The 27115-nt window shown below is 41.5% G+C and overlaps 3 protein-coding genes across 6 annotated transcripts in view; 1 reads left to right on the top strand and 2 right to left on the bottom strand.

The window, feature by feature from the left end:
- LOC111221798 (inositol 1,4,5-trisphosphate receptor type 1-like) overlaps positions 1–11403 on the bottom strand; it is a 68424-nt gene extending 57021 nt beyond the window's left edge. The window contains exons 1-3 of the mRNA XM_022745366.1: positions 11238–11403; positions 10184–10299; positions 7104–7174 (exon numbers count right to left, since the gene is read on the bottom strand). Coding sequence (XP_022601087.1) covers positions 7104–7174; positions 10184–10275 — 163 coding nt within the window. The 5' untranslated portion in view covers positions 10276–10299; positions 11238–11403. The remainder of the gene's footprint in view (positions 1–7103; positions 7175–10183; positions 10300–11237) is intronic.
- On the top strand, positions 11041–18400 carry sumf1 (sulfatase modifying factor 1). 4 transcript variants are annotated; one of them, XM_022745362.1, is made up of 10 exons: positions 11041–11205; positions 11415–12192; positions 13246–13419; positions 13598–13672; positions 15031–15113; positions 15324–15446; positions 15549–15663; positions 16481–16594; positions 16678–16704; positions 17569–18400. In XM_022745362.1, exons 2-10 carry the CDS (start codon positions 11932–11934, stop codon positions 17668–17670), a joined length of 1074 nt encoding a protein of 357 aa, XP_022601083.1. In that variant the 5' UTR covers positions 11041–11205; positions 11415–11931; the 3' UTR covers positions 17671–18400. The 4 variants fall into 4 exon arrangements, with proteins under 4 accessions (XP_022601083.1, XP_022601082.1, XP_022601084.1 ...); XM_022745361.1 differs by having other exon boundaries at positions 16678–16737; XM_022745363.1 differs by lacking the exon at positions 11415–12192 and having other exon boundaries at positions 16678–16737.
- Positions 18401–18996: 596 nt separating this feature from the next.
- Positions 18997–21965, bottom strand: LOC111221730 (leucine-rich repeat neuronal protein 1-like). Its single transcript, XM_022745256.1, has one exon. It carries the CDS (start codon positions 21839–21841, stop codon positions 19694–19696), a length of 2148 nt encoding a protein of 715 aa, XP_022600977.1. The 5' UTR covers positions 21842–21965; the 3' UTR covers positions 18997–19693.
- Between the last annotated feature and the right edge of the window lie 5150 nt (positions 21966–27115).

Below are 27115 nucleotides of genomic sequence, written 5' to 3'. Positions count from 1 at the left end.
AATTAACATTTCATGTATTGTTTGTTTAATTTATGCAAAAAATGTATTTGAAGTATTTGCTAGGCAACTAATGTACTTTACAGGTGCAGGAACACCTTCACCTTCAGGTAAGGTTTCTCAAAGTGTGGTTATGGAAGGCAGCTTTGTTTTTGTTTTGTTTTTCGTTGTTTTGTGGTTGAACTTCAGACTCAAATGTTTTGATTTCAAAATTTCAATTCAGTCCAATGTTTTAGGAGGTCAAGTCTCTAGTCCTCATTTTGTGCGACTTAATCTAAATTTCAAGCCTCTAACTACAGATACAATCATTATGTGTAGGACCATGACTAGATTCACATTTGGGAAAGTGATGTACTGTAGCTTATGCTTGACTAGACAGGACATTGACCCTTTACTGGTCAGTATACTGAAAAAAAGCAACCCTACAAAATGTGCAAACACGTGTGTACAACATGTGCGGTGTATAAATGCAGTGTTAGGCCTGAAGACTTTCATAATGACAGCATGTTAAATGATGCATGTTAAAAAGGTATCATGCCTCAACAAAAATGAGCCCTCTTCTTCAAACTCAACAAGACCGCTCTGTCTCTCACATACGCACACACACTGTTGAGAGAACAGCTGACTCAGAGCTGTGGAAAATGGTGTTAGATTCTGGCACCACCTTTAAGCAAATCTACCGTATCTTGGTACTAATCACATGCAAGAAGTCACTAAGGGGGGAGCCTCTGACTTTTGTCTGTGCCTATTGTCTGTGCCTTGGACTGGGTACAGAATATAGTTCTGGGGGATTCAAGGCTCATGTGGGCAATGATGGAGAAACCTGGAGTGGGTTGATTGGGAGGGACAACCTGCCTTAACTGAACCCAAGAGGTGTTTAGTTGTTGGACTTCTGTGCTTGCCATGGATTGGCCATAACAAACACCATGTTCAAACATAAAGGTGGTTCATAAGTATACTTGGTACCAGAACACCTTAGGCCTAAGATCAATGTTTAACAAGCGGAAGAAGGAGACCTTTCAGGCCTGGCTGGCCCAGGGGTCTCCTGAAGCAGCAGACAAGCAGCGGCAGGCCAAAGCAGCGGCAGGCCAAAGCAGCGGCAGGCCAAAGCGCTGCGGCTGCGGCTGCGGCTGCGGCTGCGGCTGCGGCACTGACGCTGAATCCCGGGTGTGGGATGAGTTTGGGTCTGGGAACACCTCGTGATCCCCCAGGAGGAGCTGGAAAATGTTGCTAGGGAGAGAGACGTCTGGACTACTCTGCCTGCCCTGCTGGCACTGCGACCTGACCTCGGATAAGCAGCAGAAAAATGGATGGATGGATGGATTCAAACATACCTGGAGGAGAGCTTAAATGATTTTTGTAGACCTTGTCTATTTATGTGTTGGAATATCAATGGTGTCATGCAGTACTACTATGAGTGGTTTTCTTAAGGGCAACAGAGAGAAAACAAACACCAGCTCTTTAGGCACGAACAGTCTGATAAAAAGTTAATTCAGTCATTAACAAACTTCCCCAGATTCAAGAAGATAAACTGGAAGATGATTATAGCCCCGCCAACCATAAAAAGTATGAAATGCTATAAAGCCAACAGAGAGGACTTACTTTTAAGGAAGTTTTATCAGCGAGCAGCTTTGATAGTGTAAGAAAAGCAACAACATAAGCAGTCTTCAGTTTGATGTACTGTACATAAACACAAAACTACATAATTTACTCAAAACTCAAATTTCCACTTCATCTCCTCTACACTCTCTGTTGTCTGTCATAAGGCACATCATGTGAGAAAAATCCTGACATGTCCACATCACAAAGAAGTCATCTGTGTTTAAACACAAACAGGGACGTGATTAGACAATACCTAGAATTACCTAGAAACAAACATTGCACAATACTTCTTATATTCTGTGTGAAATCAAAAATATCCTCAAAGATCTGGATTGTATAAACTGCTATTCGCTCCAAGGTTCTTATCCTGTTGGAGAAATTATAGAGGAAGCAACTAATCCCTTGCAGTGCATTTAAGACAATAAATGGGCCGACCAACAACAGCTTCCCTTGACTGTTTCCTGCAAGACCTCTTCTCCCTCAAAAGACAGGAAAGCAATATATGCGGTTATTAGGAGAGGAAGGGACTAAAGACAGAATGGTTCCTGGTGTTTATCTCAGATGAACCACCCAGTTAGTCTGCAGTGTGTCTCTGACAGCGGCAGCGGTTAGCATGGGTAGACAACAGATTTGTGGTGGTAAGGAGTTAATGCTCTAAAATGAGGTATAAATGTTCGCTGTGCATCCACAAGTAAAACAACGTCTGAGGAAATTAAGATAAGAGGCAAGATGGCAAAAAAGTTTTTTTTAAAAAGCAAACAACCCAAGAGTTACAGATATGTGAAGCCAGGAGACACTATTGCTTAAATGGTTTTCACTTGCTACTGGTTCAGCAATGGTAATGTTAGGCTACTAACAAACAAGAGGAAAAAATGGCTCTTGTTGTTCAGACATTTTTCTGTGCAAGCAAGGGATGCTCTGATACCCCTCACTTTCTGTTTTGTTTCTGATTTCTGAGTCTGTTCCGATCCTCCTTTTTCTCCCATATACTGTAAGATGTACTTTAATCTAATTTTTGTATGAGGCTTCAATATTCATCTTCCTTTTTTTCTGGGCAAGTGGGTGATGCATATCAAGTGGAGGCAAGGATAAATAAAGACCGACTTGGGCCAAAGTCAACTATGCATGTGTGATTGCTCCATGACCCTAACGATTGCCCTTACATGCTGTTTTCTGGCAATTGGTGGACATCATGTACTTCAAAAATCTGCCAATTACCAACATCCATTTACTATCCATATATGTCAATGCTACTATGTTGCATAAAGCTTCGATATGCATTTAAAGTTTGCAGCTTTGGGAAATACTGCTTTAAATATTTTGCAAAGTATTAGCAAATAATGGTGATTGATGATTCAGTACAGGAAAATTAAAAGAGGATGACATATGAACAAAGCACCATTCAATTTACACTGCAACTTCAACACACAACAAAAAGCACTGCCACCATAGCAACTTCAAATAAGACAAGTGGTCTGACATTCAAATGACTGAGCGATGAAGTATAAATCAGAGAGAGAGAGAGTTTTTTTTTTTTTGTTGTTGTTTTTTTTAAACTGACACAAAGCAATGTTACAGTGCTTTCTATGCCTTGGATGTTCTGACTGTAGCTCTGTGTACTCTGCTGAACTGTGTGTAGGTGTGTTATGGTATTTCAAATGCTGTCTGGGTGAAATACAAAGCAAGGCAACTGCGTCCTGATGTCTCAGCGTATGCTTACGAGTGAGAGTGTGATTGTGTGGAGGGTGCTTGTGTTTACATTGGGAGGAAATGTTAAGCATACCTCAGCAGTGACAGTATAAGGCCCGGTGGACATGACTAGTCTGGCTATGTGCCCTTATATCGTCCACTTAGTGGGATTATCTCTGCACAACTGTGTTTCTCTCAAACAGCTGAGAGAGCCTCCCAAATGAGGAGGGACAGAAGAGCTTTTGTGTTGCCAAAGGACACCCAGAGGACTCAAATTAGAAGTTACCAAAGAAGTTTGGAGGAAAAAAATAAAAAAATACAGATATGTAAGCACATACCGCCAGACTGTTTGTGGATGTTTGAACAAGGGAAAACGTGTTTCTTGTTTGGTTTAACAATGTTTCAGACTTATAAAAGAGTTTTCTATGGCAACCTCAATTCTGTACAGCAAATAATGCTCACTACAGGAGTGGCTCACAGCACTCCATTTGTTTTTTTTAATTCTAAAGTTGTTTAGGTTATTTATCTATCTTATTTGTGATGTTGTCAGACTAACTGTGACAAATCACAGTGAGGCATTTCACCAGAAAAGGCATCAGCAGTGATTATTTTGGTATTCTGTTCCATACTGATTCTAAACAGCTTTCTAGTGTTTACAGTGACGTGTCAGTGCCAAAATCAACTGTACTCAAAAAAGTCAATATGCATCATCAAAAAGCCTTCATTTTGGAGTGTGTAGGTGATGGACACCATTGTTCCACAATGCAATATATAAAGTAAATGGAGGTGCTGCTGAGAGTTACAAACAGTGGTGGGAAGGAGAAGAAAGATCTTGCAAAAAAACAATAAAAAATAAAACCTTTAAAAAGACATTTAGCCTTCTCTTTGTGAAGTTTAACTGGCAGCAGTGTCCCTGTTTGATTCACATATAATGGTGCATGTATGGCATCATTTCCTATTAGTATGAAACAATTAATTATGTTGTTTTCTTGTACACTAACTGCAAAAAAACAGTATACTGTCATTTATCCATTGAGGACATTTTGACATGGGTTAGGGATAGTAGGAAAAGTGCAGATGTAAATAATATTAATAATGGCTGAACTCTACTTTGCTGCTTCAATTTCAGGGTCCTGGTTTTGTGCACACACTTGACATGTTACAGCAGAAAAAAAGCACAGGTGGGCATAATAATATTAGTGATGGTTCTGTTTGTGTCCCAGTGAATCTGCATGCAAAACACCAGGACCCAGGAACTGACACAGCTGGATGGAGCCATCATTCATTTTATTAATTACACATGTCACAATGACTGCTCTGGAGAAAAATGATCTATAACTAGATACATGAAGTCATTTGCAGGTGGCAACACCAAAATAAGTGTTGTCATTTTAAAGGGGTACTACAGCAGTTTAGTATTGCGCTTCCATGAAGCTGAAGGACTTGAGAGAAGCAGATTAAGAAGAGGGGTCAAATCAGAAGCAGCAGGGTCTATCCTGACTTTTACTCCATTGTATTGTACCATCAGCCTCTTCTGGTCATGACCAGCTGGCATGGTGGAGGACTTACTGAAGCCAATTTAACAGCACTTATAGCTTATGTTCAAGTGTGCTGTAGAGGCAACATCTCTTGAATCCAAAGCTTTAGCCACAATTTCATGTTTTCACATTGCGTTTGTGTTGCACAGATGTTGGAAAAAACATTAAGGCAGGTAAAAATGTCTGCAACATATACAGTTTATCCTGCAATAATTAACACATTTATTTGGCAAAGGTGTCTAGTGTCCTGCAGTGGATCATATTTAGGACAGGACTCCTTCTCTGAGTGAACTGTAGCTTGTGATGCGTTTTATAAGTGAGTCGAGGGAAAACCGAGTGTGGGAGGATGGAAGTTTAAATAAGGCAAAGTGATTAGTGAAAGCCTTCCTGTATAAGTGAGCCAGTAGGTGGATCCCACACTACAATCACATGTTTTCCTGCCAAAAATAGCCATACAAACAATTATAATTAAACAAACACAGTTTTGATCGTGAAAGAGCCAAAGCTGCATTGTTTCTCTTTGGTTCCAGACACAAACATACTCTCCAAGTTCAGATATGACACACAGTATGCTATTAAATCAGTCTTCATCTTATGATTTTTAAGTGTGTTTATAGCAGAAAGAGATGAACACCATGATGCTAAGTCAACTGCAAAATAGATGTTTATGCTTGGTTGGGTGGTGATCATGGTTTGGATGGGAAACTGCAGTTGTTAGACAAGTACAGAGGCTGCTAGCATTTTTTTGATGCCATTTATTTCAACCTCCCTGTGTAGGTCCAGGGAATAGGGCCACTGAAACACACACAGCAACAGAGACAGAGAGAAAGAGGCTCGTCTTTCATGTTGCTGCAGGCGTGGACGTATCAGTCTGCACTCTGTGTTTACCGTGCTGACAGTGATTGTCTCTCTAGAGGGAGATAACCTGTCCTGGGACACCAGAGACCCACTGAAGAGCTGAGCTGTGTGGGTCACTGCTCACATCAAAGCTTTCTACTTTCTAAATACAGCGCACTCTTCTTTGTACCCTTGAGACAGCAGATAGCGTCGTAAAGTGTGAGTGTGTGCAAATGGAATACATGCTGTCTAACACAGATCAAAGCCGAGCTGCAGAACCTTAAAAATCAAGTTGATTAACATTGCAAAGATTTGAGAGTCTGCAAAGCAACAGTGTAAAACATTTTTTTGAAATGCATATAATGCAACTAATGATTATAAATCTGCCAACTGTTTTCTCAATTCACCAATTAATTGTCTAGTCTGGTCAGAAAAGCCCTTTATTGTGTCATCAATCTGCTTGTTTTATTTAACCAATAATCCAAAATCCAAAGATATTCAGTTTAAAATCATATAGTAGACAGAGAAAAGCAGGAGAAGCTGGAACTTGATAATGATATTTATGCATGAAAAATGACTTAAACATCCGATCAATAATCATAAGAGTTGTTGATTATCTTTCTGTTGAAGACTAACTTATTAATCAACTAATCAGCGCTACATCTCTTTCACAAGGTATCCTTAGGTTATTCCAAAACTGTGGAACTTGATAGGAATTTTTTAACTTGAAATTTAAAACAATGCATTAAGAGGATATTCCTCATACGTAACTTCTTCAGCAATCAAACATCATTTATCTACCAAACGTCCAATCAAATCAAACCATTTTCAATCAAATATTTATTCAGCAGCATCAAGAAAAAATACTGCTTTTTATATTTTGTACAAGATCCTGTGACATGTTCCACAGAAGCATTCAATAACACCCATATTCTGTGCACAATGTCAGGCAAGGCCTCTCCCCAGAGATAGAAACCTCTAGCCTGAGAACTGAGGGTCATGAGTTCTACTTCCTGTATGAGGGCTAATAATAGCGGGTTAAACCCAAAGAGTCATCTCAAGGATTTTGTTTGGAAAGCAGCTTTTCAAGTGTTGTTGTTTTTCCAACAAACCAACATCAGAGCTGATTCTCTCCATCTGCCTCTACCTCCGCAGATGAGGTGTGCGAGCAAGCACACACAGCTATAAATACATGCATGGATGCAGAAGCACGTACGCGTGCGCGCAAACACACACACACACACACACACACACACACACACCATTAACATTGTCAAAAGCAGCCCTGTTTGAAGTCCAGTGGGCAGAGATATTGTGGCTGTCACCAAAGAAACACAGCATAACACATTCAGCAGAGCCCACAGTATAAACAGACAGCAGTTAGAGTGATGATGTCAGGCCTCAGGAGGACGAGAGGAGACCACTCTCTCTGTCTCTTACCTCTGAACTTCTTTGGAGGGTTGTTGAGGTCCCCCGCATCAGGCTGGACGACACAGCGGTCATCCACCAAGCTGTGAATATAAACACATAAAAACACTATTAATCACGCGCAAGTACTGCACAGTACACACACTGGTGGAAACCAGACGATTTGTGATCTGTGTTTTGGATATCTTGGCTATGTTTTGGTGTTGTGTCTGGTTGGTGTCTGAAATCATAGGTAGATAGGTAGGTATCAATTATTCAATCAACATAACATCAATGCAACTATTTTGATGATCAATTTATTGTTTAGCTAATTTTTTTTTTTTTTTTTTTTAAAGCAAAAATGCAGAAGCTGGTTCCAGTTTCAGACGTGAATATTTGGTGTTTTCCTTAGTTTTCTACGATAGTAAACTGAATATCTCCGGAGTGTTGGTCGGACCCATAATGGCTGTTTTCTGATACTCTATAGACCAAATGATAAATTGATTAATAAAGAAAATAATGCAATTTTTTTTTTTTTAAGTTTTTTTTTTGGGGCAGTTTTTGCTTTTATTCAGAGAGGGACAGTGAGAGAGTGACAGGAAAGTTGGGGAGAGAGGGGATGACAGGCAGCTAAGGGCCATGGGTTGGACTGAGCCAAATTGGTACGCGCTCTACCAGTTGAGCAACCGGGGTGCCCCACAATGAAATTTTTCAGTAGTGAAAATAATTTAAAAAAAAGCCCTAATCCCAACCCAATTTCTGTCTGAATTATCTTTTGATTATGTGATTAATCACAACTGAATATAGCCTAGCAAAAACTGAAAACATTTCCAAACTCAAATGGCATTAAAATTTACAATAATATAAACCAAAAAAAAGTAAGTAAACACAGCAGTAATCTTCACAATAGAAAAGCAGGAAGTACGCTGTATAAGGTTTCACCTATTTGCTAAATAAATTACTTAAATGATCATCTGATTATCAAAATGGCTGTTTAATGTTTCGATAATCAAATACATTTTCAGTGCGACAGTAAATCATCATAAACATACTTATTGAGATGTATTGAGAGTGGTGTTTTGCTCCTGTATTTGAGTTGTTGTTTGTCACATTTTTATATATATATATATATATATTCATATAATCCCTTTGTGTTTATGTGTGTGCGCTGGTTTGGCTGTGTATTAAAAGAAAAAGAGTTAAACACAGCCAAAAGCACTGACAACATAAAGTTCTGCTCGTGTTTCCTATTTTCATTGAGAGCTCTAACACGGTTGCAGCATGTTTACTCTCCCACTCCACACAATAAAGAAAATCATTCTGGATTGGATGAGCTGTGGGCAAGCGGGAATTTCTGGTGACAAATTTAGCTTTTACTGGCTTAGAATAACACTTGTCTGGACACCTGCCAAATCCCACATCCATTTCAGGCCTTTTTCCCGGGGAATGTCTACAGTTGTCCAAACAGACCTGTCTACTCCTCCTCCCTGTACACCTCAAGGAACAAGGCTGCAAACTTTTGATTAAAAAAAAAAAAAAAAAAGTCAGGACATACCTAGGATGTAGAAATTAGACAGTATATGTGTGTGCGGTCATCTGCATGTGTGGGACGATGCCCATAACTTGCTGATCCCTCTCAAGAGTGGTCAGTGATTAACACGAGTTTAGCAGTTACACATCTGAACAAACAGAACAAGTGCTGCTGCAGGCTCACAGTACAAAGCAGCATTTTTAACATTTAATTTGCTCATAGACACCTCTCTCCAGTGACCAAACAGGAGCTGGGGCTTGCTGCTCAGCAGGAGGAGTTATAATGCTCAAAGGGGTTTTCTCTCTTCTCAGTCCAGCTTCTTCCTCTGAGTACAGAAGATCTGGTGAATGCAGCTGTGTTGGTGGTTTGTGCGTGTGTAGCTCAAAGCCAAAACTGTCATCACATTTTTTTTTATTCATTTTTTTTTTTTAAATACGTGCGCTTGTAAGTATGTGCACAAGCATGTGTGTGTGTGTGTGTGTGTGTGTGTGTGTGTGTGTGTACGTGGGATGCACTGGAACTCGAGAAAGGCCACAATGTCTCTACAGTGACTCAGTCTTTGCTGTAGGTCATTCCATTTTTCATGAGCAGGGGGTGTCGGAGTGTGTGTGTGTGTGTGTGTGTGTGTGTGTGTGGGGGGGGCGCTGGACACTGGGCTGATAGCACTTCTGATGCATGACACCATATACAGCAGCTTCTAATAGATATCTGCTGATTTCTACCACAAAATATTGACGCAAGCTTTCTCTTATTTCCCCTTTTCTATTCAGAACAGAAGAGGAAGGGTTAAATGCAATAAGTGTGGATAACAACATATACTATACTAACAACAAATACTGCATTCGTGATACTTTAGTGATACCTCAAGACCAATATATCCATTCTGTTCATGATCAATGTGTATCTTACTTCGGGAAAATCAATAGCAGTTCTGTTCTGTTCCAGATATGATGGAGATGGAAGACAACAACACAATATTACTGCCACTGTGTGGGTGAATGAGTGCTTGTAAACAAGAGTTTTACCATTAGTGTTGAGCACTGTGCACAACACCACCTCAGCGTTTCTTCCTCTGACTCTACCCTCCACACCCACTCCTGCCACACTCTCACAACACATGCACACTTTATCTTTAACGATGCATTTGTCGCCCCTGTATTTCCTTTTCTCGCGGCACTATCAGTGGTGGGGGTCGGTCGTGGTCAAAAGCATCACTTCAAAAAGGCCACCCTCTGTTTTCACAGCTTTGTTCTGTGGGATGAACGGCAAAATTACAGCCATTTATCTCTCCTGACCCACCTAGTTAATCCCATTCTGTCACTGACAGTAGGAACTGATGGCTGTGATACAGGCAAACAAATGTTCATCAGTCGCATGCGTGACTAGGATAAGAAGGAAAAGCTCTTACCGATGGAACCAAAATTCAGTCACCACTACTAGTATAATTTCCTTCCTTCCAAACACTGCTCAGATTGCAGTGGAACAGAGAGATGTGTGAAATGGGCTTACACACACACACACACACACACACACACACACACACACACACACACACAATGTTCAGCCAATAAGATGGACATACCCCAGGGTGCTGATGAAACCATTGGTGGATCCCTCTGCATACAGGGAGCAGATGTCCCCAATGTGTAGGAAGCTGGACATCTTATCCGACATGTTCGACACACGCAAAGGGAACACCTGCAGCAGGAGAAAGGATTTTTTTTTTTTTAAGAAAAAAAGAGTACATTCAGTTGAAAAGTAAACATTTTAAACATTTTTCACACCCTGTTCTGCATCTTAGAAATGTTACTGTCACAAAACATCCTTACTATGTGACAATGATCTCCAATTACATTTCCTCAGCTGCAGATATGTAACACAGGGTGCACTCGCAGATATGATAATAGCAGTACTCGTGTAGCTACAGAGCTCCCAGTTAGGTGGCAGCACAATGTTAAGAAGAGAAGCTTCCCTGAGAGGTCGCGACTACACTGATACCACTGACTGGCTGTATAGATTTGCATAGCTGCAGGAAACGTCTCTGTTTGATATGACTGTAGCCTGTTTGTATTTGTATGTTGTGGGTCATGGTTAAACAGTTAATGATTGAAGAGATGCTGCCCCACCAGGAAGGCAACAGGTCATCGCCACTGAAGCTGCAGATATGTGTGGGCACTGCAGGTTCACTCCAGTCAGGGTGGGATTATGTGCCTGCTTTTGGAAGCACGTCCCATCTCACTGATGTCGATAAATCATTAAAACTTTATCTAACCTCTAAAACACACGTGAAACTTGAGTCAGTGCGCCCGGTGTCATTTTAAACGGCATCCGCAATCACAATGTTTCACACAGCAGTAGGAAATTATTATCGGAGACGAGACTCTTTTTTTTTTTCTTTTTTTTTTTTCCTTTTTTCTTTTTTTTTTTTGGCCACTTGAGTAAATGAGAACATCACAAACACACACCGGTCATGAGCTGGGAGAATTTTTGTTAACCATTTAAGGAGAGCGAATTAAATCTTCGTCCTCTTCTGCGAGAAGAAGCAGAAGCAGAAGAACAAGAACAAGAAGAAGGAGAGGGAGAAGAAGACAGAGATAGAGGAAGGTAAAGTGAACAAGTTGTGCGCTCAACTTTACCTCGGCTGTGGTAAACGCTCGGATGTTCAGCTTTCTGTGGAGCAGCTAAGACAACATGACTGTGGCTTTCCTCTCCTCTCCTCTCCTCCCCTCTCCTCTCCTCTCGCCGAGGGTGAGATCCAGCCGTCAGTGACTTTAATAATCCAGTTTCTTTTTTTCTTTTTTTTTTTTTGACAGCTCTATCACCTTTCCGCGCCTGTCGGAGCTCCGGGGCTGTGTTCACTGAGGCAGGCGGCACACTGGCTTGGCTGAGCCGTTTTGGCTCGCTGCCAGTTCTTCTTCTTCTTCTTCTCAAGCGCTCGCAGTGTTGATAGCTGGGAAATGATGTCCATTGTGGCCCTATCCCGTACCACCAAGGAAACATGAGCTGTTATCACTCCCACACCGCAGTGCCTTGATTTATGTGGTGCAAAAAAAAGACAGTTTAACTGTCACACAGCAGCGTATTAATAATTTTGATTGAACAATTATTTGAATGGTATTTTCAAGTAGGTGATTTAATGTACATCAAAACAGCTTTATTTACAACCCCTGCTCATAATTTGCAAGACTGAGAATGGATTAATAGAAATTAACAACAAATATTCACTTCGGGCAGGAAAGAGTTACACTTGTGACGTCGCAGCCAGCTGACTGACCACGTGGTTTTGCGGAAGTAAGATTACCAACAACTTGAGGAGATCTTCTTGAAAGAATGCTGCGCTGTTTTGCTTTGTTCATCATCTTTGGATGTGTGAACAAAGTTACGTGTCTTCAGAGTTCATGTGGGGCCGAGCAGGAAGGCGCCGCCCCGCAGGGAGCGGCGGGCTGCGGCTGCGGAAACCTAAAGAGAGCCGCCGTGGACCCTGCGGTGGAGCACGGGACAGTTTCAGTAGACTCAGCTGTCAAATACTCCAAAGGCGCCAATGAGAGGCCGCCTGAGGCTCAGGGAGGGGAGAGGACAATGCAGAGCCAGGTGAGCTGGGGCTCCTGTCATGTGAATACCAAGCAACTCCCTTTTGCTTTATTGGACAGGCTCACAGGCTCAAAAGCAGTCAGTGTTGTGAGGCTCGTGTGGCTGCAGTGTTGTACAACATACTTTACCCAGGTGTAGTCTGTCAGCAGGCTGATACAGTAAGTTGCCTTGCTGTCTCTCAGCAACAGCACAGACGAAAGTCAAGCTTTACCCCATATCTGCCATTTCAGTTTGATGCACAATAATTCGGGCCTCCACGGCTGGCAGTATAAATATAACGAGTTTGAGCAGGAAGTCGCCAGCAGTTTTTTAAACCCACTTTCATTTCAAACCGCTTCAGAAAAAGGCCTTGTGGTTGATAGATGCAGCAGACTATTGTTTAGTTTCATTTCCTTGTTCACTATTATTTATAGATCAGTCTCATCTCATCCTCAGAAAGGACACTGTGCTTTATACTCCAGTTTCTCACTTGGCAAGTTCTACCAATGAGAGTGTCATTTTTGACACTGCTTAGTTTTGGCAATCCTGGTGAAGAAGTGTGACTGCTCAGCTCAGAGCATGGAAGTATTCCAGTATTCCTTGTCCTGGAACACCTCAGATAATATTACATGACAGGCCCTGCACAACACGTACTGGAGGTAATGGAAGGTAGGCAACTTCTGGTGCCACCATGTAGGATGTAAAAATAGCATTGTTCAAGAAATACTTAAAAAATATGTAATAATTTGGATAATAATAAGAATTGTTTTCTATGCTGCACTACAAATATGTTGATAGCCAACTGTTAATCTGATATAATTATGTTCACTCATAAGATGTTTTTTTTTGTTGTTTGTCGTTGTTGATTTTTAAATGCATTTGTTTCTCTGCTGATATCAATTCCTAGTTGTATTATGTTCTTCTTCAACATGTATTGCAAAGTCTAGTGGTCAGATAGCTCTCAAAGCGATGAGATTAAGTTCCCAGCCTTTTGAAACACTCATAATCTTTTTTTAATTCTGTAACCTTCCTCTTCAAACTTAAGAGATTCATTAAAACTGCTCTCGGATACAGATGGTGCTGATTTCTGGAGGAGAATTCCTGATGGGGACGGACAACCCAGGCATCCCTGCAGATGGAGAAGGCCCTCAGAGGGTGGTGCATGTGGACTCCTTCAACATGGACATCCAGGAAGTCACTAACAGGCAGTTCCAGAGCTTTGTCAATGCCACAGGATATGTTACTGAGGTATGAGATAATTACTGCGTGTTAAAATGTGTTGGTGAAGTCATTAAAAATCAGTTGAATCAATCAAAGCAATCAAAAATGAAAGCAAATATGTGGCTGTGGTTATTGGAATGTTTAAAGGTCAATGGGCATCACCTTAATAAATAACTTAATAATATTTTTATCCTTGTACTTTTAGGCAGAGAAATTTGGAGACTCATTTGTATTTGAGGGACTTTTGACTGACACAGTCAAAAACCAAATCACCCAAGCAGTAAGTATGATTATTCAACACTCTGTACGACTCACTGCACCAGTAGGACGTGTTGTAGAAAGATGTTTTTCTTTCTCTGCACTTCACAACAGAGACAACTAAATCAGGACACAGAGTCACACAAACATGTTTACACATGCACACACAACACACACACACACACACACACACACACACACACACATTTACAGATGCACACGCCACACACAACCTAAAAATCTATCTATTTATGACCTACTTTATTCTATTGACAATCTGTAAATGTTTTGAAGTGCCACTTTTAACATTTTCATTTTGTTCAGTTGTGGTCCAGATTGAATCACAGTATTTTATATTGTCTTCAAATTATGTTACCACATTACATTTTATCTCCACTACCACTCTCAACTAACTACTAAAGGTAGTTACATACAGTATACATTTTAAATGCATAAGGTATTTGGACGTCACACCTTCTGTAAGCATTGTTGGCTATAATGGCTTGTTCTTTTAAATAGTTAAGCTGTTCAAAGAATATGATAGAGACTGCATTTTCCTATAGTAATGAAGCAGGCAGAGTAGCAGAGAGTGCTTAGTTATGATAAGATATATACAGTGGGATCCAAATGTCTGAGACCACTTTCTCATTCAATTGAATGGGAAAGTTTTCTCATCTATGAAGTAAATATTCCTAAATTAACAATTTCTTATGCTCGCTGCCAACTGCAAACTTTGCCTAGAGCAGTAAATGATATTGAGTTTTTCATCCTCAAGGAGCATATGACAAAGATTTCCCACAAGCCATGTGAGGCAACGCTTTCAGAAAAAACAAGAAGAAAGACATTGTTGTGTGTGTTTCATTGAGAATATGATATGCAGTAGCCTGAATATCTTATGTGTCTGTGTCATTTTGTTTATATGGTATTTTTTTAATCCTGCTCAGACCATGATTAATTTGATCATTTTTAGACTTATATATTTGCACCAAGCCTCTATCTGAAAAGTACCAGCCTGAGGTTGCACATATTTTTGGCTTTAGATAGACATGAAGACATACACCACTGTTATTTAAGTTTTGAGAATGTTCACAGATTGGTTGTACGAGGCCTGAGCACAGCAGGCCTCCCATAGACGAAAGCCAGACAGCAGGGAATTTACTGTTTCATCTCAGTTGTCATGTGCAGCCTGATCATGTGGCTGAGAAGGTGCCATGTGCCCATTAGTATGGCAACACTAGAAACCATTAGTACCATCATCGGTAAACTAAGGACACTTTTAGATGAACCCTGAGGAGGGTAGGTGAGAGGAAAATCGAACAAGCGCATGAGAGAAGCATAACATCAGTGTGTAACCATTGTTCACCATCACGTTGTTATTAGGTGGCTGCTGCCCCCTGGTGGCTTCCAGTCAAAGGGGCACACTGGAGGCACCCTGAGGGTCCAGACTCCAACATTGCAGACAGGTAGATACACGCTGTACTTACTGTTCTAAAATCTTCATAATTCATTTATTTTCAGGAATACACATTTTCATTACTCCATGTCAGAGTTGCATATCAATGCCAAACTGAACCTTTACTTTCACTTGCTTTTATTTATTTCTGTTATATCTTTTGGCAAAAGCAAACTATGAGAAATGAAACAGGAGCTCAGTAATTAGCTCTTGTTTGTAGGCCGGACCATCCTGTTCTACATGTGTCCTGGGCAGATGCTGTCGCCTACTGCTCCTGGGCCAACAAGAGACTTCCTACAGAGGCAGAATGGGAGTATGCCTGCAGGGGCGGCCTGAAAGACAGGTATGTTATTTATTCATTATGTGAGTATAAAATATTACAGTGCTTGTCCATGTGCTGTGGTCGCCCCTTGTCAATTTCCTGATGTGCTACTCCTGCGTATAGACTTTACCCCTGGGGAAACAAGTTGAACCCAAATGGACAACACTATGCCAACCTCTGGCAGGGGGATTTCCCCAGCCATAACTCTGGAGAGGATGGATACATCAAAACCTCACCTGTAAGTCAAGCAAAGAAAGAGAAATGCCACAGTTTGGGTGCGTTTAAAGACACGTCATATTTCAGGTAATGGAGGAGGACGAGTGCTCATGAGCCATTGTCACGAAACTGGAAACAGATTTATAATTAAGCCGCTGCCTATAGAATCTACAGGGAAATGAAAGGTGCTGGAGATAAGAGCTCATTTCAGAAGTCGATAAAGTCACACCAGGAGCTTGGAGCTTCCAGAGATCAAATGAATAACCATTAGATAATATTAATCCAATCTCATTCTCTACAGGGGGGGTTTTAAAGCCTCAATTTTAGAAGTATCAATCATGATTGTATGCACTCAGATTATTTAAAGGTATGAGCTGCTGAAAGGAAATTGTCTTTTTTATCTGCATCTCTCTGATCCCACAAGTTGAAAATACAGATATATCTACATATCACTAATTATAATAACACTTTATAATGAGTACAATGCAACATGTTTTTTATTCATCTCTGATTTTGGCAGCTACAAACACGAAAATAGTTTCAGTGGCATATAAGGCAATAGAAAGAACAATGGAGAAAAACAGATGAGACTGTCTGTAAATCCAGATCGCCTGCTAAATGATCTGCATTTGTGAGTCACTTCTTGGAAAGTTCCCTCAGAGTCACATGCTCATTTTGGCAAACGTAACAATATGCACCTACAGTACAGCAGTATGCTATAGGGACTACATATCTGCCATGCTTTCATCAGAAACAACTGTTTTTCTAATAGTTTGTCCTAATAAGAATTTTTAATTAGAACCTGCATTAATGTGGTACTATTTCCTCATAACCTACAGGTGATGTCTTTTCCCGCCAATGGCTTTGGTCTGTATGACATGGTGGGGAATGCTTGGGAATGGACTTCAGACTGGTGGAATGTGCATCACACCACAGACCGGCAACACAACCCAGTAAGAGCACAATCACCTCTTAAGACTTTTAGTTTTCCAGGTTTATTTTGGCTCTGACATCTCCTCGTCCTCCTCTCTCTCAGAAAGGTCCTCCTTCAGGCACAGACAAGGTGAAGAAGGGGGGGTCATACATGTGCCACAAGGTAAAGAAGATGAGCACTTAAGCACTTTTATACTAATTATTTTCTTTAGATTTTTTTTTTTTACTAATGTGGATGCTTAACTGTTAAAGCGGCTTGTTTTGTTGGCAGTGGGGTCTATCATGATGAGTGTGGGTCAGCGAAAACAAAACAGTTCATGCTAGTGGTGCAAATGTGTTACAGCAAGTAATGAACCTAAATAACAACAGCTCTGACATCAGCATTTGTAAAGAGAGTAGGTGAGCTGTCTATTACTCTCCACCTGTTTGATTACAGATGGAAAATGCAGCCTCTGTCCTATTGTGTCTTTTCCTGCTCGTACAGTATGCAAGGCTAAAGTAGAACCACTATTTTTCTGGATGTAGTTTCCAGACACTTGAAAAATGTGAAAATTTCATAATGTCCATAGAGAGTACAAGACAGCTCATACCAGCACATACGGTACATTTATTTTATCTGCAACACCATTTGAGCCGCCCACTGGGCATTCCAGTTTGTTTGCCACCAGCAGTGGTTGCTATGGGAATGTAACTAATTGCATGCAAAATAAGTCCGAAGCACAAAGGTCTGTTTGTTTCATATAAATAAACCATGTGAGGGAGGAGAGGACAACAGTCAGACACACATATGTACAAACAGGTTCAATAAAAGATGAATAAAAAAAAAATTGATTAAGAAATTAGAAATAAAGTGGTGGCTAAACTAAACTGGTCGCTGTGTGATTGTCTCGATAGTTTGTGTTTATTTCAAAAACTGTAACAAACCAGTTTTCCATTGCTGAGAAAATTAATTCACTGACAGTAAGTTTCCCTCTTTTCTTTCCCCTTCCTCCAGTCTTATTGTTACAGATACCGATGTGCGGCCCGAAGCCAGAACACTCCAGACAGCTCAGCCTCTAATCTTGGTTTTCGCTGTGTCTCTCAGGAGCAACAGTGACCTGACCTGCTTGTCTTGCCTGCTCTCTGACCCCAGTGTTGGAGGCAGAGTAAAACCATGAAAGCAGTATTGATAGTGAGGCTATTTACGTGCCATCGCATTAGCTTGCATCTGAAGGTGATTTAAAAGAAGAAAAAAAGACAGAGGGCTTCAAACTGTTTGGAGTCAAGAATGTCCTATACTACTGCAAATACTGTCAGCACTCCTAAATACTAAAAGTTTATTTTTTCAGACTTTTCAGACTTTTTCATTCAAAATGTATAGAAACATTCTCTTTACACCTCTGAGCACAAGTGGAGAGAGACCTGAGCAACTCAGCTCATTGTTTCTGCTTGGGTCAAAGAACTTATCAGTAGCAAAGATCAATGTGGAAAGAGATCTGAATTCAGTTGAAGTCAGTTCTTAATGAACATGACCTAATGTACAGTATAACAACACAGAGATTGTTGTAAAAATATTTTTCTAGACATTTTTTTGCAAGCTATGATAAGTCGGTGACAAATGGAACCCTGAATGAAACCATTTGTCTTTCTCTTTGTGTGCGAGTGTGTGTGTGTGTGTGCGTGCATGCGTGCGTGTGCACACGCGTGTGTGCTTGTGTTCATGTATGCATCTTCAAATTGAAAGTTTATATATATTAATTTTATTGTTTCAACATTTCGACATGTTTGCCCTATTATATCCCTTAGTTTTACTTTGTGTGAATTTTTCCATAATAAAAAGAGAAGCTAACCGAATAAAGCTTTTTTTTTTCTTGGTTAGACTCAGAAGGGTTATATTGAATTGTTTGTGTGTGGAAGACTAAAGGTTTGGTTAATTGATGCTAAATCTCTCAGTGGTACTGTACCTGTACATACCTGACAGCCATATTAAGCAGGTTTAATATGTAGTTGTAGTGCACAGTGTCCACCAGAGGGCAGAAAATGCTCAAATATCTAGTTATCTATCTGTCTATCTATCTATCTATCTATCTATCTATCTATCTATCTATCTATCTATCTATCTGTTTATCTGTCTGTCTGAAGAATCTACCAATATTGAGAAATTAAGCTGACACAGTATAATCTCTGTCTGAAAAGCTGATACAGGGCAGTGAGCACTGTCATGGTATAAAGCTGATTCAGTAAGCTGTGACTGAGACGGGCTTAAGTTCCTCTATGATATGTGATTTAGGATCCACATGAAACCAACAACATGTTTCAGCAAAGTGAGTGTGTCTGCCTAAACTCAAAGGATATAATAACTTGGGGAAAAAAAGACCATATGTCTGCAAAAGAACCAAAAATTATTTATTTTGACTTATTCAGTATACATGTTGCATGTGAAAATAATAAACTAAGCAATTAGCGAAAGAAAATCTAGCAAAATAAGCGAGTAAATGGGGAAAGAGTCAAAAAGTTTCTAGTGCACCTTAGTAAAAAAACAAACATTTGTATTTCTAGCATTAAACATCACATTTATCAGCAAACTAAAATCCTATTCTCTTGCAATTTAAACCAGAAAGTTCAAAGGTATAGTTGATACAACATTACTGCACAATTGCTAACATTCAGTAGACAGTTTAACAAGTCTAAACCCCGCTGTCAGCTTTTAATTGAAGTTCATACAAACTCCGTTATCTATCAGTGCACAACAGATTACCTGTTTTACAAAACAGAGAAAAAAACACTGATCTCTACTTAATAATGCTGCAAGATGACAGTCATCCCCTGCTGCCAGATTATTAACCCAAAAGAAAGAGAGTCAAAAATGTACCAAGGAAAACAGCATAGCAACTAAGACAACCTGGAGGCTAAATACAGCTGCCATCTTGGAGAGTCCAAAACAATTAAGAGATAGAAAGAATCAAACAAAGGCGATACGCTATACTAATAAAAATCCTGTCCTTGATCACTCTGCCTCTTATTAGCAAAGCTGAGAATACAAAAAAACATTTGCAACTTTATTCAACTTTTGCACCAAAATGGCAAAAGTGTGTCTCTTTGTGCTGCTGGAGAGGCAGCCAGGCCTCCTTACTAAATCCTCACCACATGTAATAGCTACGTGTGGTGTCAACAGGAGAGGGTTTTCCCTCTGTGCTGCCATCTTTGTCCTTCTCACCATCAGCCTCCCACAGGTTGATCAGTGGAGGGTAAAGCTCGTTGAGGGGGATGGAGGAGGTCTTAAGCATGTATTTCTTCAGAGAGTGGTGGTAGTTTTTTCTCTTCCATCTGCGGGCCATGTAAACGCCCACAGTGGCCAGACTGAGGAAGGCCAGCATGGTCGCCATGACAGCGAGCACAGCCGCACTTGGGTGCTGGTCTGACAGGTCCAGGGCAAAAGTGGCGCTACGTGTGGTCACATTAACACAAGACTTGTGCGTCTGCAGGTGGACATTTGACACTGTGAGGCATACCTCATACTCAGTGGCAGGCTGAAGGTGTGTGAGGTTGTACTCATGAACGTCTACAGGGACGCGAGCTGTGTAGGTGATGTGCGGGTTGTCAATCTTCATGGTGGCCGAGGCCCACTTCAGATTGGAGGACATAACATTTGAGTTGACTTTCCAGGACACCAGGATGGAGTGGGACTCGGTCTGCTTGACAAAGATTTTCATCACCTGGGCGCTGTCAAGAAGGGTGCCATTGACGCGGATGGTGGCGACTCGCGTGTCAGCGCCCTCTGTGTTCTGGGCCACACAGGTGTAACGACCAGAATCTTCCACCTGCACATGAGACAGCCGCAGTGTCCCCTCACTGCTCAAGTGGTACCGCTCTGACACAGTATCTATAGTGATTTTGGTCCCAAGAGGGGTCACCCAGTAGATCTCTGGCTCTGGCTCAGCCATGGCCCTGCAGTCCAGACTGACACTCATGCCCAGCTCCAGGTTCAAATGGCTGGGGAAGGTGTCGTGGGATATGAGGGGGAGGCACTGCTCCGGGGACTCCACCAGCCTCAGCTCTCGAACCCGCTGGCCCCTGAGTTCTGTTGGGGAGCTGCACATCATGGCCAGGGGCTCCATGAAGCGTATAGTGGTCCTGTTAGAACTCATCCACTGAATGACACAATCACAGCGCAATGGGTTGCTGTGCAGACTGATCTCCCGCAGATTGGGCAACACCTCCACAGTGTGCTGGTAAAGGGCGGTGAGGGCGTTGTTGTTGAGCATCAGGCTCTCCAGGGAGGGCATGTCCCTAAAGGCCAACCTGTGGACATAAGACAGCTTAGGGTTGTTTGTCGCCTCCAGCTTCGTCAGTTCAGGTAGGTTGTCAAGAGCATAGCGGTCGATAGACACTAACTCCATCATATTGTTGATGCCCAACTCCTTCAGACGTAGCATGTTCCTGAAGTCTCCTTCCTGCATTTTGCGAACTGGATTTTTGTTTAAATCCAAGAATTTCAGATTGGGAACTTTCTGAAGGGCCAGTTGAGGGATTCTGACTAGTTTGTTGTCATAGAAAGAAATGCTCTCCAGGTTATCCAAACCTACAAATGCATTTGCTGGCACATCAGTGAGGTCCATGCCAGCCAGAACCAGACTCCTCAGGCTTCCTAGAGGTTTAAAGTTCATGTCTAGGAGGCCAATGACCGGGTTCTCCCCGATCATGAGGATTTCGAGGTTGGGTGTTTCTTCAAACCAGCGGCTGTCTATGACATGGAGCCTGTTGGAGTTAAGATGAAGGCGCAGTAGGCTATGCAGGCCTGCAAATGCCCGAGGAGAGATGGAATTTATCTGGTTGTGGTTGATGTAGAGCTCCTGGAGGTTGGAGAGGTTTCCCAGGCAGTGGTCTGGCAGCTGACTGATCTGGTTCTCCTCTAGATGCAGAGTGGTCAGGTGGTTCATGCTTGTGAGGCCCACCGCTTCCACAGTGCTGAAGTTGTTCTGAGATAGGTCCAACTCTGTCAAGTTGAACAGTGCTTCCAGCTCTCCACTGGTGTGTGAGATGGCATTACTTTGAAGCAGTAACACCTGGGTATCTGCTGACAGGTTGGTAGGGATGTGCGTGAGCCTCAAGTCATTGCAGTCCACTGTAGTTGCCTCCTTGTAGGTCGACTGTGGGGTGAACCAAGGGCGGATCTCGCATACGCACAAACAAGGACATTCTTTGCTATGTATGGGTGACAGAAAGGAAAGAAGCAATCCCATGCACAGCCAGATTAAAGGAGGCCAAGGCTGAGAGCTGAGCGCCATTTTGTCTGCTCTCTCTGCTCAGACGAAGCTTAGATGAGAGGCAGTGTTCAGGAGAAGGGTATGAAGGGAAGGTTCATGAGCATTAGTCTCCTTTGCTGCTAGATAGCTGCTGTAGGCCCTTTAGTGAATGGTGATTTCTAATCCAGAGGAAGGTATTTGCAGAAGGCAAGCCCGAAGAAGATCTGGTCCGAACCTCACCTCTGCACCTCACTTCCACACCTTCAGGACCTAAAAAAGACAGAGCAAGGCAATTTAGATATACTATATATCTAACACAGTAAAGGAGTTAAACTGAAAAACAGCTGAATAGAGAAAGGGAGAGAGTTATTACTTGTTTCTTTGCAGAGGGTTACAAATGAGGCAACTGGCAGTTTTCCACACTGCCACCCCCCAGACATTAGGGGGACTAAGTTGACGTGTCTAACGGGGCAGAGTTAATCTGTCAAATTCGTCTTGTTGCCCTGCTGTTGTGTAGACATTCATTCCTACCTCTTTTAATGAGCCCATACACAGCCAGAGACTTTTTCGAAATACAGAAGATGTTACTTCCGGATGTTGAAATAAAGTTCAATGAGACCATGGAGGCCAAAAACTACCAACCACTACAATATTTACCAGGCCATTCTCAGGCCAAAGATATTGTTGCTTTAAGTGCAAACATATCTACTTCTTTTTATAGGTTTAAACTAATTAAAGATATTCTGTCAAAAACAAGATAACAGTTTCCTGATACAGATAAATACATACAGTATGTTCTTGTGGAAGTGACAGAAATATAATTCATATTAAAGAGAATTTTATTACTTTTTACACATGAACTAACAGATACAGTGGAGCAAAATTTGGTACAGTATGAACTCTATTTGTCAGTAGCTAAGAAGATAGGGTTGATATTAGCCCTGCTTCCCTGATGTGCTGCATATCTGTCTCCTCAGAGATTACCAACATGTTTTTCTCTCTGGGCTGGGTAGATTATCTGCATCCCAGCTTGGTATCAGCGATCCTCTTGAGCGAGTGTGTGGGGTGGGCACAGCCGGCAACTCTGGCTGTGAGCCCATTACACAACAGGCTTAATATACAGGCAGTGTGTGCTCTTCACTGTTAATCACTCACTACTTATGATACAGACCCATGGGAAGCAGTCCTACTCATGTAAAGTGAATTTAGCATTATTTTAAAGTGCCAGCGTTGTGGCTGTGTGCATGCCATACTCGTCCAAGTTTGGTCAAACCAAGACACGCAGAGAGAGGCTGAAGTAGACTGACAGACAGAGCCCCCAAAGGAATAGTGATATTTTACGCTTTTGTTATAATCTCTCCATTTCCTGACTCGAACTTCTAGAAAGGGCTGTGTGGATGACAGGTACAGACTCAATTTCCAGAAGCAGATTTGGCATCATGAGCAGCAACATGAGGGATGAGGAATCAGTCACCAGTTTCTTTCAGCAAATCCTCATTTGTATCAGTGTATATTAAACTCTTAAATATTCTTTGTCTGGCCAGGTTGTACGCTGTGTGGATTTATAATGTTAGCATTTGAGGTTGTATTTATGTGATGGGGGAGATGTCAAAAGTGGCCATTATCTAAACAACAAAATGAAATAATCAGCGTCTATAATAGTTTACACTGGCAAGAGAGAGACAGAGAAACTCTTGGCTTTCTCACCAACGTGTCAGCTTCTAGTCTGACTCACACTCATAGAAATTCACAGTTATTCTCATAAATAAACTGAGGTTTAGTATCCAGTATGTGTGCAACACAGAAAGATAGTTGGGTGTATTTTGTTTCGCATCAAAACTGACAAGTTCTTCCAATATTAACATAAAACAGATACAGATTGTTTTCTCTTTCCTTTCATGTGCTGTCTGTTCACGCCCTGTGATGTGTTGACACCTTCTCTCAGCTTTTCTTCCACATTTGCATGTAGACTAGTATAAAAGCAGCTCAACAAATACAAAATGGAATGCTATAGTACGCACACAAACAAGATTATGAGATTGTTCATAGAAATGTAAACATGCCAGAAGAGTGGCACTGATGGCGAAAGCAGCCTTTCCAACATTCAACAAAAAGGAGATAAATCAAATACAACAAATATGCAGCAGAAAATTTGTAGAAAGTATTTTAAGCCTTTGTCTCTCTTTGAGTAAGAATACATATGGTGCCTAGTATCAGGTGGCTGGTCTCTGCAATAACCCGGTCACACTCAAACTGATTCCCTCAGCGTGACTGAAGTGTGGCAGCAGGGACCGGCACCTTTTCCTGGATCTATTCATAGATCTTGGGAATAACTGCAGAACATGTACCTCCTTCTGCCTTTAACCATCCACCATTCAGTCTCTCAAATAATCAATTCATATGTCTTTCAAGTGAATTACTCGCTTGTAGAAATACAGAGAAATATTTAGTTTGGTAATACATTTGTCTGCCCTCTCTCCTCCTCTATGTGTTGCGCTGCTCGAGTATTAAATTGGAGGAGACAGGCGGAGTAATCGCTGCTTTCATGCTGAGGCCATAAAACTCAGACACCTGGCACCAGGTTTCTGGCAGCCTGGCAGCACTATGGGGGTCTGCATCCGTTCCCACCTATGTCTCACTGTGTGTACGTGTTGACCTTATTGACCCAAGGAAGCTCTGGCGAGCACATATGCTCTTTTTCACTGATGGCCTGCTTCATAATCACTGCAGTACACAAATTCAGACTTACAAGCTTCCCAGTATACCCACAGATACCTACTGCTGGTCACAGACAAAGTCCAATGACGTGGTCTGAGTGAATCCTAACCCTAACCTTGTCCTTAAGGATACCTTCAAATTTTACTGCCAAGCCTTACTAGCCAAACACATGATCCCTCACCGGTTTCCCACCTGTGAACTACAGCAGGCTTTTCTTGCCCAACACTAGTCCAGGGATTCAAACTGGTGAACTGCCCGCTACTCTTTACCTCTTGCCCACTTGTGGGCAGCTACAGTGTGTACTTCTCTATAGAGTATTCTGCAGCAAATAGTTTTTGTGTAAACATTGGTTTTACATACAGCGTATCCATGTGGTCTTTAAAGCACACTATCATCCATCTTGCCATTTTTCTACATAGCATCTATTGTAGCTATATCTAAATCACACATATAAATTTGCCCTTCACTACAGTGCAGTAAACTCCTCTTCGATATGGTGGATTAAAACAGATACTCATATAAAGATTGTGTGATATTAAGAAATACTGTATACAGACTGTAAATGCATACATGCAGTCAGTTAAGTGTGTTCGTGTATGTGTGTTGGAAGGACTACATTATGTTGATCAAATTAAACAAAAGGTCAACATTTTATATTTTAACCTAACTGATAAAACTGCTCTACAAAATGACTTCCTCATAACTGCTAGACACATGCTGTTTTTTTGGTACCTGCATTCTTTCGCAGAACAGAAAGGATGTGAATAGTGAGTTGAAATAACAACCTTTTTCCCTTTTACTTTTTTATTCTATCTCAATTTCCTGGCTACGATTATTGCCTCAAAACAGGAAAAGAATTCCAACACAGGAGAGCAGGATCCCACAGGATCATATCTCAAAGGGAATGAGGTTTGTTATAGCATCATGCTGTAAAGAATCCCTTTGGTTCGGACAACATCTTTGCGAACTCTTGTTCTCTGGGATGTGACAGAGATTAGGTCTGAGATTAATTCTCTCAATGTGAAAGCAGGGCTCGGACCAGTTGTGTACCAGCACCTGTATCCTGAAAATCTCTTGCTAATCTCTTGGCTGAGGCAGCAGACAGCAAACACACTGTGGGGAACGTAATTAAAAATGCATGCATATGTATCCACACTGCACACATCTCCACACTGTCACAAAATACACATTCAGTTTTCCAACTCTTCTTTGACTCACACACTGTGACATGCATGCATACACAGACCACTAGAAGGAGACAGAAAAATCCCTCAACAGCTTGGCATTATCCAGCTGACTGTCTGAATTGAAGCCTCCAGCAGGAGGGATTTACTCTCTTTACTCACTCAATCCTTATGAGGTTTTAATTTAAGCACACACACTACACACACCAGACACACACATCTACAAATATGCATCTACAGTACCTGATATTTCCACTGGGTTCCCATAAACCTTTAGAGACTTCCTGGCACTGAGGTTCAAAGCAAGACAGCACATAATGGACATAATGAGCTTTGTCTGCTTCATGCTAAGGCCTCATAAATACAATTATAAGACAGGATTGCTGGACAATACAGGGAGCAATGAAGATAATCAGAGCCACTAAAGGAACACAGAGAACACAGTCAGATGCAGGTTCATTTTTCTTCGGATATGCTGTGCAGGTGTTTTTTGTGTGCAGGCGGCAGTCACTGTAGACACAGAAAAAAAAGACGTCTTGCTTTGACGAGCATGTCAAAATTCTCTCTTAAATTGTTGTGAAGTGATTTCAGTTAATTTGATTTTCCACCTTCTACTAGTTTAGATGCCATTCTCCTAATACTACACTCCGTCATGTGCCACTGGTGCAGCCAGGAGGAACCTCACTTGATAGCACACTGCATAATTTTTCATAGGAGGCAATGCTTTGCCCCCTCTATTTCTGGGGCCCTTTTCACTGGGTGCAAAATGTAAGCAGTGTTTCTGAATCAGCAGCCGCACAACAGGCTCACAGACATGCCATCGCCATAGCAACGGCTATGCCACCGGCATGTCTGTTTCATAATCAAATGAAGACATTAGAAGACAGCTATTAGTGGCATCAGGCAGCTAAAGGAATATGGCAGTGAGAACTGCCACTGGTACATGAAAATGACTGCAATATAAAACCAAATAATAAAATAACAGCCATTGCTTTTACATCAAGACCAGCAAGCATAACCATATCATGCACATATGCTTGACTCTTTCTCTACATTGGCATACACCACTCGCTAATAAAACATTTTCAGATGATTTTTACACTAAAGCTAACACTTTTCCATGACAATCAGTTTCAATCCAGAGCTCATGTGGTGCTGGAAAGTTAAGTAGCGCTGCCTGATGTTTTCTCCATGTCCTCACTGCGCTGGCCTGCCTGAGAGACATCCTGTTCCTACTCCATTAGTATGCAAGTGTCTCACTTCACATCACACAGGGCTTTGATGCAGCTGCTGATGGCAGAGGTGTAGAGCAGAGGAGGAGAAGGATGCATGTCCACTCAGTCAGAGAGAAGAGAGAAAGGAAAAGATGGAGATGATGGAGGGCTCTTCTACATTTGGAAGGCCACAGGAGGAA

The sequence above is a fragment of the Seriola dumerili genome, unplaced genomic scaffold (assembly GCF_002260705.1).
Source record: "Seriola dumerili isolate Sdu_G_001 unplaced genomic scaffold, Sdu_1.0 BDQW01000088.1, whole genome shotgun sequence".
Taxonomy (NCBI): Eukaryota; Metazoa; Chordata; class Actinopteri; order Carangiformes; family Carangidae; genus Seriola; species Seriola dumerili.
This window is presented reverse-complemented; position numbering and strand designations above follow the sequence as displayed.

Bases quoted from the DNA above. Each gene is read 5' to 3' on its own strand.
- sumf1 (XM_022745361.1), top strand. From the start codon at position 11,932: ATGCTGCGCTGTTTTGCTTTGTTCATCATCTTTGGATGTGTGAACAAA. The intron at 13,420-13,597 runs GTATGAGATAAT...TTGTACTTTTAG, and splicing joins CCACAGGATATGTTACTGAG to GCAGAGAAATTTGGAGACTC. The intron at 16,738-17,568 runs GTAAAGAAGATG...CCCTTCCTCCAG, and splicing joins GGTCATACATGTGCCACAAG to TCTTATTGTTACAGATACCG.
- LOC111221730 (XM_022745256.1), bottom strand. From the start codon at position 21,841: ATGGCGCTCAGCTCTCAGCCTTGGCCTCCTTTAATCTGGCTGTGCATG.